General features: G+C 46.3%; 1 protein-coding gene across 1 annotated transcript; it reads right to left on the reverse strand.

The window, feature by feature from the left end:
- Positions 1–189: 189 nt before the first annotated feature.
- LOC124684828 (calcium-dependent protein kinase 17-like) lies at positions 190–2,522 on the reverse strand. Its single transcript, XM_047219079.1, has 3 exons — positions 1,985–2,522; positions 1,597–1,893; positions 190–1,013 (listed from the first exon to the last, which is right to left on the reverse strand). Exons 1-3 carry the CDS (start codon positions 2,487–2,489, stop codon positions 343–345), a joined length of 1,473 nt encoding a protein of 490 aa, XP_047075035.1. The 5' UTR covers positions 2,490–2,522; the 3' UTR covers positions 190–342.
- Between the last annotated feature and the right edge of the window lie 13,203 nt (positions 2,523–15,725).

The following is a 15,725-nucleotide window of genomic DNA, read 5'->3' on the forward strand; positions in this document are numbered from 1 at the left end:
AATGGCACCATCAGAATGTTTAGAAGTAAAAAAACAAAGAGAAACCTTTCGAACTCTCGTGTTCATAAATTTACTGCTCAATTCTCTCCAGATTCTACAGCTACAGAGGCTTGAAAATACAGTTCATTTTCGAGAATTCATCCCTTTTGTGTGAAATTCATGCATTCCAAGCGCCAAAATTGACAGACAAAATCACAATATCACTATAAGAATATATAGATATCATATCCAGTTTACATTCTACTACAAGTGGACACGCTCATCTCCCATCTCATCTCATCTCATCTCTTCTCCTCATATCATCTCACTTCACCAGCTACAAGGAACATACTACGGGAGATGCTAGCAAACCAGCGAAGCCCGGAGTGAGAGCGTGGTGGACAGGTGCGTGCACGACGCCCACCGTATAACCGACTCGGTGACCATCGCGTCCAGGTGGTGCTCCCGCTCGCTGGCACCAATAGTGTGGTTCCTCCTGTCACCTCCTATGGGGCCTCGCGACAACGGGTTTGCCCTCATCACCACCCCTCTCAGGGACGCCTCTGCAGTCCTCTTCAAAGCCGGTAAGGAAGAGGCAGTGGTGGCATTGTCGCAAGGAGCTCCCTTCCCATCTGAGGCTGGTGCCGCCGGTGGACCTGCCTCGTCAGACCCTAGCCCGCAGAAGAATGAAAAGCTTGGCATCGACATGACAGGCAATGGGGAGACAACATTCTTCCTGGGTTCTGGGCTGTCGCCAAATGAGAACCCAGAGACTGCACAAGAAGCAGGTGGAGCACTGGCAGCGGCAAACACGGAGAAGGAAGATCTGCACGCGAATGTGGGAGAGCAGGGTTCTTCCGACAGGTTCTGGCAGGTGATCGGGCCACCGGTGTTGAAGCTCACGTCACGGCTGCGTGACGCCAGGGGTGTGGAGAAAGAGCATGAGCCGGATTCCTCCCTCCGGAGGCCAATCTCATGGCAACAGCCGCAGGATTCTCGCGAATCGTCAGCGTGTTCTTGTATCCAGGAATGCCCTGTGCAACAGCAGTTGTTTAGAAAATAAACTCCACATGGTCAACAGTAATAAATTACGATTAGGAGAAAGGAAACGATTAACAGCTGAGCTGTACAGTACTAAGGAATGCAAATGATGCAATGATAGCCAAAGAAGATTCCATGAAAGGGTGACAGGGATGAATCATCAAAACCATAGAAGCAATCATGTGATGATTGATAAGAAGATACATAAAGGGCCAGCAAAATATTTATTAATTTGTACCATAGTGGATCTACCATAAGTCCAGAACATGACCCTACAACAAAAACTCCCCTTTCCCCCACAACCGTGCAGTTTAAAATTAGGAATGCCACTGAACTTTAGCTGGCGTTAGCTCATGACTTAGCAGTGAAGACTTATTAATTTATTCAAATCAACTTTAATTAAACAATTGCATACCAATCAAAACAGCTTGGTGGATCTCTACATTCTGTTGATAAATGTGTAGACAGGATTGCAAAATCAAAGGTCACTTCTGAGTTTGTGCATGATGCTAGTGATATATGAAAGGAATAGAATGTCACGCCCTGTTGTTTCTGAAAAGATGATTCATGTCTCACCTAGAACTTGCTCGGCTGTGAGCCTTTGTCTAGGATCACGCCGCAGCATCCCGGTGATCAGCTCCTTTGCTGAGTCCGAAACCCTGTCCCAGGGATCAGAAGGGAACCGCAGCTCTGTCGACCTGATACACTCGAAAATCTTCGATTTGGTCTTCCCCCAGAACGGTGGAATTCCACTCAGGAGGATGTAGAGTATAACCCCGGAGCTCCAGACATCGGCAGCCTCATTGTACCCGCCAGCAAGGACCTCCGGCGCGATGTAAAACGGGCTTCCCACGGTGCCGCTCAATCTTTGACCTGACAAAATCCAAACCCCAAATTTAGCTTCCAAGGACCACCAGTCTTAACAGATTGCAGCCAGGGAACAGGCAGAGTGTGGGGAATGTACCAGGCTGGGTGTAGGTGGCGAGGCCAAAGTCAGCGAGTTTGATCGCCGAGGAAGGCGACTTGCTGACGAGGAGGATGTTCTCCGGCTTGAGGTCCCGGTGCACGATGCCTTTGCTGTGGCAGTGCGCCACGACCTCCATGAGGTACCTGAAGAGCGTTGCGGCCTCATGCTCCGAGAAGCAGCCGCGCTCCTGGAGGCGGTGGAAGAGCTCCCCGCCGGCGCAGAGCTCCATGACGAGGTGCACCGACTCCTCGTCCTCGTACACCGCCTTGAGGTCGACGACGTTGGGGTGGCCCGAGAGGCGCGCCATGACCTCGATCTCGAGCCGGACGCCCCGCACGTCGTCGGGGGACGCCAGCCGGCCCTTGGCGATGGACTTGCAGGCCAGCGCCTCGCCGGTGACCATGTCGGAGCAGGACCGGATCACGCCGAACTGGCCCCACCCCAGCTGCTCGCCCAGCTGGTAGCGGTCCCCCAGGCACGAGACGTGCGCCGCCTCCAGCATGGCGACCCGCAGCCCCGGCGCCTTGTACGAGTTGTACTTTTCGTCAGCCACGGCCGCCATCGCCAGGAGGAGTTCCTACGCTCTGGAATCCGGCGAGGCCTCCGGTAAATCCCGCCGGAACCCGATGAGGCCTCCGCGATATCCTCGCCGCGGCGGCGAATCCTCCCGCCGTGGCCGCCCAAATCTTGCAGCCTTAGCACCTCTCCTCCATGACCATGGGCACTCGGCTCGGCCACTGAATCTGCTGCGAGCAACAAAAGAACAAGCTTTAGCTCTCGAAACTCCGCAGCAAACCCCACCAAATCGCTTCTACGAAACCTAAGAAGATTCGGGAGCCGCGCGGCCCTCCAAGAAAACCGCCGCGAAAATTCAAAATTCCCACCGCGAACCGCGCGGGAACCGCACCCGGCGAGCTCGGACGGCAGGCGAGCTCCCCGGCACGAGCTAAGCTGGCTCGGCTGCGGCCGAGGCGGCGCAGATCGGGGACGGGCCTGCTCGCTCGAGGCAGGCCCGGAACCGCCCGCGGGGAAATCGCGGTGTTTTGCCGGCAGAAACGACTGCGCGCGGGGAGGAAGCCACTTACCGCTTACTCCTCGAGGAGGGGACGCGGCGGAGGGGGCGGGCGGGCGCGGTCGCCGGCGGCGAGGCGAGGTGAGGTCAGCTCCCACCAGCTCGGCCGCGCAAGTGGGAGAAGGAGGGAGGGAGAGATTTGTTCCGTTGGTGGGGAGGCCGCCCCCACCTGTGATAGGGAGGGGATTAGTTAGCTAGGAAGGAGCAGGTAGAAAGGGAGACCAGTTGTAATTAGCAGCTAATCATCAGGCAACACAATAAACAATAGTTGTTGATTTTGTATACCGTTCACTAATATAAAATGTTTTAGGTACTTTTCAAAATAGACTAATACAAACTAAAGTGGATGAACCTACGTACTAAATTTAGAGTACATACAAACTAAAATGGGTCAACCAAAAAATTGCTTAAACGTCTTACATATCCAAATGGAGGGAGTATATGTTTAGTTTTCATCTTGCATTTTGTTGTATTCCATTATTGCTGTTGTCGTTATGATGTACTATATTAGAAAAAAATTGACACTTGTTTTGAAGAGGAGGGAGGAGTATTACTATATAGAGTGTTTTTTTGGTGGGGTAGGTAAGGTTTAGAGTTTGCACTTGTTTATTTCTTCCCGTTGAGAGTTTAATTACGGAAGGACTGGCTTTGTATATTTATTTATATCATTATTTGGGTAGGGTTTTATTATGTCTTTAGGGCTACTTTGATTCATAGGCTAGGAAAAACACATATATGAATAGGAAAAGCATAGGATTGAGATGTCATACCTATGTGAATCTTATGAGAAGATGGTGTGTGTTTAATTGTAGCAAAGAATTTTCTTCATTATGTATGACCTAATGCTTTTTTTCTATAGAATTTACAATACAAGATTCATATAGGATGTGTTTCTATGAATCAAACAACTTGTATAGAAAAAGTTTCCATAAGATTCAAATCCTACACAATTCTTTTACAAATCCTATGAATCAAAGGAGTCCTTAATGTGTTAGCTGACTCTATAAGTATAGGATTGTGAATTCTCGCAATGAATGTACCTCAACTCCTTAGTCCTACGGGTGCAACAGTAATTTCCTCTAGTTGCACAATGGTTACACCTAAAACATTTTCTAATTGTAACTACAAGTCTACAACCTAATGGATGAGCTTGAGCCATTTGCATGTTGCAATATTTCCCCTTTCTCACAATGATACAATATGCAAAGATGGATTGTCCAAAGTCGGGTCCAATCATCAAAATAACTAGTACTCCCTCCGTTCTATTAAAGATATCTTGGAATTGTTTAAATTTAATTGTATATATTATGTTCTTTACGAGTTGTGCTCCACCAAAGTTGAACGGATAATTTAGAAGGCAAAGAATATCGAAAAATCCCAATGGTTCATCATTTACCGTGCCAAGAAGACGAGGAACGCTGAAGCAAGAGAGGTCCTTAATATACAACCTAGAAGAAACATACATACATGTTGTGGCTAAGAGCAAGTACAATAGTGTGTTCATAGCCCGTTTATGTGGCACTTTTGCATATGTGGAGAAGAGAGACTTTAAAAGGTAGGAGCCGTGTCTTATGCAAGATCAAGCTACAACACCTGCTCTTATGCACTTTGTGAAGATGGAAGGTGAGCTATTTGCCAAAAAAAAGTAGTACTTTCATATAGATAACTATTGTGCATGTTGACTATAAGCTAACTCTAGATGACATGGCATAATGTTATAGCCAACTATCTCTACCTAGCTCTAGACATGTTGCGTCACAACCCGCAGAGCACTAGTTAATTAAGCTACGGATCCATCTAAAAAAAGCTACGAATATGGGATGCAATGTGTGGCTGTCCTGGCGCAGGCTTTGCTTCCAACGTTTAGCTATGTTCTAAATAAAAATTTATCTAAATTTGATCAACTTTTTTACAAAATTACTTCTTCGAGCCATATACTCTACGCGAAAAAGTACATACATCCACGCAACACCGGAACCAGTGGGCCACAGCCGAGTAAGCAGACTATATTACCCTGTTCTTGCTCACACACACACGTCAACGGTGGTTGCCTGGTTTGGTATGTTTGTCCTCACTGGTTAGATGAATGTACGCTGTCGGGATTACTGGCAAGGTTCAGCATCAGCTTCTGCCTTTTAGGGGAGTTGACCGCTGCACGTCTACGACTTCACTCACCTGTGACCTGGTGGCAAGTTAAGGGCAGGTGGCGTACACACTAGCTTTCCTACCTCTGCTTGTCAACAAAGAAATGCTAGAACCAATGTTCAAGCTTATGTTTAGGCAGTTATCGCCTTCTCTAACTTACAGCTTTTACCCATGCAAAAAAAACTTACAGCTTTTACTCCTCTCTTTTGCATGTCGTCTCTTTTGCCTCATATTTCTTCCTCATCCGGCCCCTTGTTCTTCCCTTTCTCTTCTCTCCTTCTCCCGCAACTTTTTTCTCCCATTTTTCGATGAGAAACTCGCCTTCTCTATAGGCGGCACCTTCCACCTACATGTACTAGTTTCTTTATCTGTTCTAATGAATAAGCCATATAAATTTAGTAAATAATCGACGACATCACTTTATCTGAAAAAACTATTCTAATGAATAATGTGGATAAATTTACTTAATAGTTGACGATATCACTTTATCGGAACAAAGCTTTATCGAAAAAGTAGATGATATCAATGTCTGAGCAATGTTGTAGATAAATACATGGACATTTAGATACAAATCAATATTGCCCCCCGCCCCACCCACCCACCCATCCATTCCACAATAAAAAATTGAAGCTAAACAGTGGGTTGCTTGAGAAGTCTATATTTTTCATTTTATTTATATAGTTTAAAAAACAAGTCTACAAAATAAATCAGTTGCTTGAGAAGAGCAACAGAAAAAAATAAAAGGCTCTAGGCCCAAAGAAAAAGAGAAAGCTATCTAAAATCTTCCACCCAAGAAACTATGCCATGATAAGACTTCTTCTTTTCTTCTTTGCTTTGTGAACAAGAAGGGCAAGCTCTTCTTTAAACTTCTTCCGACATATGTAGACACTAGGAGGAGCAGCCATGAAGATCACAGTAATTATCATGGTTTTAGTTTTTAGTATGTCTTGAGGGTAGCATATGCACCATAAAATATATTTTCATCATGTATTTATTTAATATTGCAAATGTTAATATTTTATATTAATCAAACAAAATAATATTTTACTTTTCACAAAAATTCATGTGCCCAATTCACCATCCGTACAACTCCCCCCTGCCAGATCCGCCCAGGAAGAGGGTTTGTTTATAGATGGTCGTTTGTTTTTTTCAAAAAAAAAACTCTTTTTGCAAACAAAAATTAGGGTGTAGCGGTTGTGTTGGACCATGCGGTGTTCATATGTCAAATTTGGAACCATGTTTTGTCCTTTTGGGGTTTGGGTTTAGTGACGCTACGGTTGACTGATCACCACATGCACCACATGCATCTTTTTACTAACTAATGACTTGTTTTACTACTGCGACTTTGTGCGTCATGTTCCTCTTATAGCCGTAAGAACCAGTAGTAGAATCTGACGGATGTGCTTGAACCGGTATCTGTTCTTTCTTGGCAAATCGGTAGAGCCGCACTACTCCTCCAACCCGGTCTTTGCAGCATTGTAGCCAGCTTTGTTTTTTAGAAACAAAGTGCAAAATCAGACGCTCACATACACGCGCATACACTTAGCACTATGAACGCGCACACACCCTACCTCTATAAGCATCTTCGAAAGACTGAGCCGGTGGACTGAATCTTGAAATTGACGAAATCACCACAGGCACTTCGTTGTCGACGGAAACATCGTCTCCCACTGAATGAATATTCCACATTTATGAGACACATCTTACTGGATGCACACGGCTCCAGATGGTCGCTCAGGATATCTTGTGCCAGGCTGGCTGGCGGCACAATAGATGGATACAATGATGCGTAGTCCATTTTCTTTTGTTTTCTTTCGCTGGTTGATTTTTGTATCAACGCTAGGCGATGCCTGAGATGTTTTAAACTTTGTACTCACAAATTATTGTTTAATAAAAGACCGTGTGCATCATCATGATGCAAAAGCCGGGGTTTCATTCCCCATTTCGAAAAAAATATATTTCAAACCTAGGGTTTAAACTCCGGTGGGCTGGGGGTACAACCACCCTCCTAACTGATGGTCTTTGCGGCATTGTAGCCAGCTTTGTTTGCAAGGTGTTAGAGATATATTTGGTATACGTACGGTTTAGGTAGTCTAGGATAGAGATAGATCTTGTGTCTTGTCTTGCACTCCAAGATGATCCCTGTACGCCTATATATACTCGCCCATGAGGCTCAATAATACATCCAACATATTCCGCATATCTCTCTCCCTCTCTATCCTTCAACATGGTATCAGAGCGGCACGCTCCTTGACCTAGCCGCCGCCCAAGCTTCCGCGCCGCGCCGCCCCCGGGGAGGTCGATCTCCATGATCTACTCCGGGGGCCGCGCAACCCGTATGAGGGTTCGTCCGCCGATCCGTTGATCCGCTGCCCTCGAGTCCTTTTTTCCAATCCGTAGATTGGTTTTCTTTTTGCTCTGCCGGTCGCTCGACCGGCGTTTTCTTTTTGGTTTACCGATCATTGATCGGATTGAGTCGCCCATCGCCGTCGTCCTCTTGCGCCTCTACTCCGACAACGGCATCGACCTGCACCGGCCATCAACCGCACGACACAGCCGCACGCGCCGCACACGGGGCGCCCCTACGTGCGACGCCGCGAGGCTGTCTCGCCCGCGCGGTCTCCATCGCTGGTCCGTCTTCGCCGTCATCGCCGGGACTACATCGACAACGCCGCCATCGACTCCGATCTGTGCGTCGTCCACGCCATGGCACATGTAGCGCCGCCGTCGGTCTGATCAACCGACCCCGCGCACATCTACGCCAAGCAAGTCCCCGAGCACGCGCCTACCACCGATCGAGCATCGGGTTGCCGTTGCGTCGCCCCTTCGGGCCGCAGCGCCGCCGCCTTTGGTCCACGCTACCGGCTTCCGACACGCCTTCTGAGGCGTGTACGTAGCTGGTGGTCTCCCGCCGCTGCACCGACTCGCGCCCTGCAGCTACGCCGGTCCCTCAGGCCATGGCGTCGCCGCACGCGGTCACCTTCGTCGTCCCCCGCGCATCGACATCCGAGGCCAGCACAGCGCCGCCCCTTCGGCGCGGGTCGCCTCCGTCCGCGCATGGTCTTCGTCACACCGCTGGGTCTCCCTCGCCTACTTCGTGTACCGCCGCCGCGCCCCCCCCGAGGTCGCCGCTGGGCTCGCCAACCTCTTCAGGTCGCGCTGGGCTCGCCGATCACCACCACGCCCGTCTAGGCGTCCAGCATGACCACCCCTGGTCACCGCTGGGTTAGCCGCCTTCTACGTCTCCAACTGTCTCGACTTCGTCGCCCGTGTCATCTCCTCGTCCCCATCTACTCCACCTGCTACTCTACTTCGAGAACCGCGGGCAGCGTCGGCATCTCTCCGTAGATCTGCGACCGCGACGCTTCCGGAGGCCTCCTCTGCTAGTCCCTCTGACATGGCGACAAGTTCATGATGGTCCCTGCCCCTCGCATGCCCGGTACTGGCAACACCGAAAGTGCCTTCGTCCCCGACACGTTCCCGAGTCTGGCAAACTCGCGCCGGACGTCTCGCCCTCATCGGCGTCGACAATGTCTTCTTCGGCATCGCCTCTACGACTGCCTCGACCGCGTCACCGCCGAGTTCTTCTATGCATACTCGGTTCTGGCAAAACCAGAGTATGCCTTCGTCCCCGAAGTGCGCCTAGTTCTGGCAAAACTATGGTTGCACTTCGCCCTCGACGGCTCAGACTGCTTCGACTTCGGCATCGACCATCTCCACGACTGCCTCGACGCGTCTCCGTCACTCTCCTTGCGCACTACGCGCTTGCGGCTACATCGACACCGGCACCCACCCACGACATCGACCACGGCAATTCCTCGCGCGGCTCCCTCGACCAAGGCTGCAGCACCCACGCTCTCGGCTACCTCGACATCGGCATAAAGGGCTACCACCTCGCTTGCGCCTCACCAGACCTCCTCTCCGGTCCAAGCTGCCGCGACGCAACTCCGTCCACGACGCTCCCGCTTCGACTGCGGGGGAGTGTCGGCCTTACGGGGTCCACTTCGGTTTATCTCCGGTCCCGACCGTCCGCGACGCTACTGTTGTTCACATCACTACCGCTACGACTGCGGAGGAGTGTTAGAGATATATTTGGTATACGTACGGTTTAGGTAGTCTAGGATAGAGATAGATCTTGTGTCTTGTCTTACACTCCAAGATGATCCTTGTACGCCTATATATACTCGCCCATGAGGTACCAATAATACATCCAACATATTCCGCATATCTCTCTCCCTCTCTATCCTTCAACACAAGAAAAGCTATATATGCCGGATTGATTTGTTCTTCCTCGAGGCCTGTAATTGGGTTTGCAAACACACAAATTGAAGGATCATGTGATGTCGAAGATGCATGTCTAGTGGAGCCGGTACGCACACAGGTCATGATTCCATCGTCAAAGGTCCATCGCGATTTGTATCAGGTCTCGTCATATTTAGCTTGTTTTATATGGATATGAGGCATTTCGTCGAAATCTATTCGATTTAAATGAACCTGTAATGAAATCTTGTTATTTCATAGACATTCTTCACAGATCCAACATATTTTTTTTGACTATTTTATCTATTTCTCAATCAAACTATATCAAGGTTAATCCCTTTTGTAAAAAGTCTACAATACCATTTCATTACGGGTTCATATAATACCAACCACATACCATATACCAAATCGATATGAAACCGCTGACCACATGTTCGAGCTACCTCCTCCGTTCGCGGATAAGTGTACTTCTAGTTTTCTCTTAAATCGAATTTATTAAAATTTAATCAATCTTATCAATATTATGACTAAATCAATATCACTAGATTCATCCTAAAATATAATTTCATAATCTATTAATTTGACAATATATTTGTTGGTACTCCACTTGTTTCGAAAAAGACATATGTTTTTTTTTTTTTTGAGACTAGGACTGGATTATATTAATTTAAGATCGCACATACACCAGATACATCCAGAACTAGGACATATGTCCTCAAAGTGCAGAAAAGCCCCTGAACTAAAGAAAAATTACAACTTAAACCTTCAGAGAACCGCTGCACGAACCGATCCGCCGCCATTCGCCTTGCTCCCGCACCACCGTCGAAGAGGAGGTCGAGGAAGGAGAGAACCGCCGCTGAATCGACTGCAAAATCCTGTAGAGGAACCAGCCTCGTTTGCATCGCCGCAAGAGCCACCTGCCGCGGATGGCAAGATCTGGGGAGCGATGGGAGCCACATCGGCGGGGGACACGCCCCGGATTGAGCAGTCGTTCGAGCTGTCGACGCCGGCCAGAACCAGCATCCCAGCCCGCATACGCTCGCAAGAGAGGACAGCAGAGTCTGTAGATCCGTGGCTAGCATCTTCCTCCCAACCTCCACGGTCAAGAACAGGAGAGGAAAAAGCAAGAACCAGGGATCTAGATCCAACTTATTCGGGAACCAAAAGCAACTACAAACAAGCAAAAGAAACCCTAACCAACTACCTGTACACGTCCAGACCCCCCTCCCACGCACAGCCGGCCACCTTGGCCGCCGGCGGTGGGGGGAGGGAGGCCGGATTTGGCGGCGGTGGAGAGGGGCAAGGGAGAGAGACAGACGGTATCCACCAGAAAAAAAAGACAGCAAGGCAAACTTAGTGTACGCAATCTTACTGCTGAAAAAAAAAAAGACATATGTTGGTACTCGTTTCTACAAAAATTAGTTAAATTTAGACGAGATTGACTTAGGATAAAATTAGAAGTAACTTAATCGCCGGGAGAGGGAGTAGGCAGAGTCCAGCCAAATGTGCTCGGGACATGTGGGCCCGAAGCGTCAGCGAGCCTACCCTATTCTCGGATGTCAACCTCAAAAGCGATCACGGCCGTAGTCGCTAACAAATTCCACTTTTGGGTAGATCGATGGACATGAGCAGGTAAGCTAAACTAACTGCGTGACCTTTTCGAAACCAGCTAAAGTTATGCACCGTTACGTGCTTCCTTCGATTTTTCCTTGTTAACATCTGTGCAAGGCCTGCCTAAATTTCTGGATTTAGAGGTGCAAAATGTTTCGAATGGTGATAACATCAGCATGTTTTTCCCTAACAAATCTGGAAGAAAAGTAGGCCAGCTGGTGTAGGCTGAGTTGGTGTCTGACTGTGTTTAACCAAAGCAACTTGAGCTCCCCGCGCAGAAACAAAATAGAGCAGCAACTTGAGCACTAGCTGGTCTTGGTTTTGAAGCCACTCGTTGGATGTGTCATTCATCTCCTCCAAAGAGAAAGATGTCACTCGTTGGAGGTGCCATGGTGGATGACTTTTTTTTTTGAAACAAGGCAAGACTTGCTATTTTTATTAATAGAGAAGAATAGGTGGCTAGTTTATTAACGGAAAACCGACCAAAAACCAGTACAAACACCCATGCCGACCGTTATGGAACACGACCGTCGCATGGGCACACATAACAACCTGCTCGCGTGCACACAAACATATAGATTGAGTCGCTCCTGAAAACGGCACAATAATAGGTATCGTTTATTTTTTTCCAAATTTGAATGTTTTTTTAATTTGAATAATTTTTGAAACCAAACGATTTTCAGAACTGAACATTTTTACAAAGTAAACATTTTCAAAATTATTTTTTTGTAATCTGGATAGTTTTAAATAGTGAACATTTTTAAAATTTGAGAACTTTTCAAAAATTTATGAATCTCACCAAATAAACACAATTGCATCAAAGAAACCAAAATCAAATCAAAGCAAAACTCAAAATCAACATACATGTGATAATGGTCATTTGGCCATTTTATAAAATGTTCCCCACTTTACCCCTCTGTATTTCTCAATTCTTAAACTAAACTTAGTCAACTAGTGCCATGTCATCCAAGACCATGTCAAGGTCAACAACTTTCATGTTGACCATCTCTGCTAATGTTGACCAGGTTGACCAGTATGATCTTGACAAGTGGTGATGTTGAAACTATGTGAAGATGACCCCATTTTGGAATTCTTGTAAACCTTCACCAAAATGAGCACCACCACCACCAATCTTTCACTTTAATTATATGTTTGAGCTCCACCAAAAATAATTGCAAAATTCTAACTTTTTCTTCATGCGGCCATTGTGTCGAACACCTGGCAGGCATCATCTCAGATTTTCAACACATGCTATTAACCTCTGGTCCAAAGCCTCTACCCCTTTACATATATGATCATCAACCTCCTACACCCCTCCCTGCATCTCTACATGTCCTTGCCCCGTCGTTTAAAGTGAGGAGAAACACCTAAACTAAGCTGGCCGTGCACCATGCCGGCCACACATGCCACTCATCTCTCTGGCTCCCCCCTCTCTCTTTCACCTTGTGTTCGAGCATCTCTGATGCATAAGGACTAAGCCTGTACCACTCACTCAATCTCCAACGCACGGCATTGGCCGGAACGCACTCGCCCAAAACGCGCCAGGATGTGCCAGCACGCGCGGTGACCACGCCCTGGCATCGCCAGTACGCCAAGCGCTCGAGCACCCCCGTCCTTCTCTGGCCAAGCTACTCCTGCATCGAGCACCGCCTCCCCGCCCTCTACACGTTAGACAAACCTCTAGGCCTGCCCCTGCACCGTAGCCACCGCCATGATCAGCACCGTCCGCCACGGTACTGCAAGGACACCACCGTCACCAGCGCGCCACAGACCATCATTGGACGCGCCATCAAGCGCGCTAGCACCGCCTAGGCGTCGCCTACCATCGGCGCTCCATAGCTTGCCCCTTCGATCGCCAGAAACGTCGAGCCCATGGTCGACCTTCCCAGCACCCCGCGGCCACCCCTCGACCCTATAAAAGGGGACGATCGGCTCCTTCTCTATGCACACCATTCCCTCCCCTCCTCTCACTGAGCCTCCTCCACCGATCAATTTCACCAGCCATCGCCGGAGTCGCCCCAATTTGAAGCTCGGAGCCGCCGGAGCCCGCAGATCCTCGCCATCGATCCGCGCCTCCCCAAGTTCCGCCACTGTACCAGGAGCCTCTGCTACCTCGCCAACGTCGCCTCGAACCTCGCCATCGACCGCCGGCGACCTACAGCGCCCTCCGACCCCCTAGGTACGCCGCCAGCACGCCGGCATCTCGTCGGAGACGACGAAGCTCCTCGGCCGTTCGATCGTGTTCTGATCTAATGGATCACGTCGCTCATACCGCTTCGCTCAGTTAAGAGCCACTGACGGGTGGCTCCCACCTCGTCAGGAGGCCCGCGCACACGGGTTGTGTGCTGGGCCGTGTTGCTCTGTTTAATTCCATTCGGCCCATTTTGTTTTCCCGCGTGGCCCAGTAATTCAAATTTGATTTAATCCTTTTAGCTAAATTCAATACTGCTGCCCACTTCAAATTTAAATAGTTTGAAATCTACTACACCAAATTTAACAAATTTTATATATTTGGAAGGCTCATGAAATTATCTAAATAATGCCACTGGCCTCATGTCCAAATTCGAAATTAAATTTAAATGATAAAAATAACAAGGCAGGGCCTTTTCTGACTTTAAATAAATATTAGAAATTATCTAGAAATGATTTTAAGTTGATTCCAACTCTAATAAATCACATTGGACATACTCTAATTGTTTATGTAAAAATATAGCCTAGTTGTTTTGCATGATCATGGACTAAAGCTAAATAATGGCTATGGAACCATTTCTAGTCTATTTAATACATACACATAGAATTATTTAAATAGTATGAGGACTTCTCTCTCATTTAAATTGTGATCCTAAATAATTCAACTAGAAGTACTGACCTTGGTCAAGTAAGTCTCATGCTTAATTACTTATAGATTTTAAATCATTTAGAGGATAGTTTAACTTATATGAGGCATAGCTTCTCACTAAAATCATTAAGCCAATTAGTTCAATGAGAATTAATCACACATATATTAATGAACCATAGGTTCCTATTTGAAAACAATTAATCATTCTCATAAGTAGTATTTAAATATTTCAAACCTATCTATTAAATCATATGAGACACTTAGGCCTCATTTAAATCTTGCCTCCACCATATTAATATGAAGTAGATCCCATGGTCAATTCAAAACTCACATTAAATTAATTAATAATATTAAACCATTGCAAGGTGTTATTAAAATGGTATGAGGTGCTCACCTCATTTAAATTATCTTTCTCAAATAATAGGAGGTAATGTATTGACTTTTAATTTCCTAAGCTCATACTTGCTCCCTTATAAATCTTAAATCTAAATAATATTTAAATTCTCCAAAGATTAATTAAATCACATGAGATGATGAATCTCATTTAACTCACTTTCTCAAATACTAAGTGTGAAGTGTTGACCTTGGTCAACATGGGATCATCCCTGGTTATTTAAAAATATTAAATCACCTCAATGATAGTCCTTTAAATTAGTTATCACTCTGTGATAAATCATATGAGAGATATTTCTCTCATTTAAATCTTGTTCTCAAGTGATTCAACATGAGGTAGTGATCATAGTCTAAGTAACCTCATATTGAATTATTTGGTGGCATTAAAACACTACCATGTTAGTATTAAATTGCATGAGGTATGGAACCTCATTTAAATCATTTTCTCAAATGATAAGTATGAAGAGGTTGACTTTAGTCAACCTAGGTCATATATTATTCATAAGAGAAATTAAATCTTAAGAAGATTCAATGAGAGGAAATCATTTCTCACCAAACCAAAGAGAAGCCCTAACTCCGTTTTTCAATGAGAGGAAATTATTTTCCTATTATTAAATAAGAAAACCCTGGCATAATTTTGTAATAAATGTTAAGTAGTGATGCTAGATTATTGTGTGAGCCACTAAGGCTAATTAAGAGTACTTAAGTATTGTTTGGTGATTGTATCCCCGTATTCGTGTATAGACGCTAGTATCGGAGACTATCAAGAGGAGGAGGTATTCTACCAAGAGGAAGAAGAAGAACACTTTGATCACTTCACCAATAAAGGCAAGCTGATATTAATGCAAGCTATTACCCATACAAGCAAGCTAATATTCTTGCAAGCTAGACTAATGCAAGCTAACCCTTGCTAAACACAAATGCTTAGCTCTACAAGAGCAAAGGCACCATCACACTTTACTTTTATGTATTACCTATCCCATGTTTTTACTTACTTTTACCTTGGCTTATTTATTTCAAGGTACTTTTTGATTTATGATTTACTTGGTCCAGAGTAGAACAATACTTGGTTTAGATTGACACCACTCAAGGCTAGATAGCACCCCTCATATAGTTGCTATTGCTAATCAATTAAAATTGGACTACTCTAGATGGGAACATGTGACTTTGAAATGAAGTTGAAACCTTGGAATGATGGTTCATTCCCTTGAATGACTTTGAAGGTGAATATGACCAAGAGAAGATGGTGATTTTTGATATAAAACTGATGGTTGGGTTCGGATGCGATACCATTCCAAGTTTGAAAGTACCCCCACAATACCCAAAATGGGTACGGGCTTAACTAGAAATTTATGTGCTTTAGTATGGGTTCCCTCTAAACAAGCTTCATCGGGGTTAGGCTGAAGGCTGCCTCTACA

The sequence above is a fragment of the Lolium rigidum genome, chromosome 1, assembly GCF_022539505.1.
Source record: "Lolium rigidum isolate FL_2022 chromosome 1, APGP_CSIRO_Lrig_0.1, whole genome shotgun sequence".
NCBI classification, from domain to species: Eukaryota; Viridiplantae; Streptophyta; class Magnoliopsida; order Poales; family Poaceae; genus Lolium; species Lolium rigidum.

Coding starts and splice junctions, on each gene's coding strand:
- LOC124684828 (XM_047219079.1), bottom strand. CDS start 2,489: ATGCTGGAGGCGGCGCACGTCTCGTGCCTGGGGGACCGCTACCAGCTG. Junction 1,894..1,984: donor CGCCACCTACACCCAGCCTG/GTACATTCCCCA, acceptor GGATTTTGTCAG/GTCAAAGATTGAGCGGCACC. Junction 1,014..1,596: donor CACAGCCGAGCAAGTTCTAG/GTGAGACATGAA, acceptor GCTGTTGCACAG/GGCATTCCTGGATACAAGAA.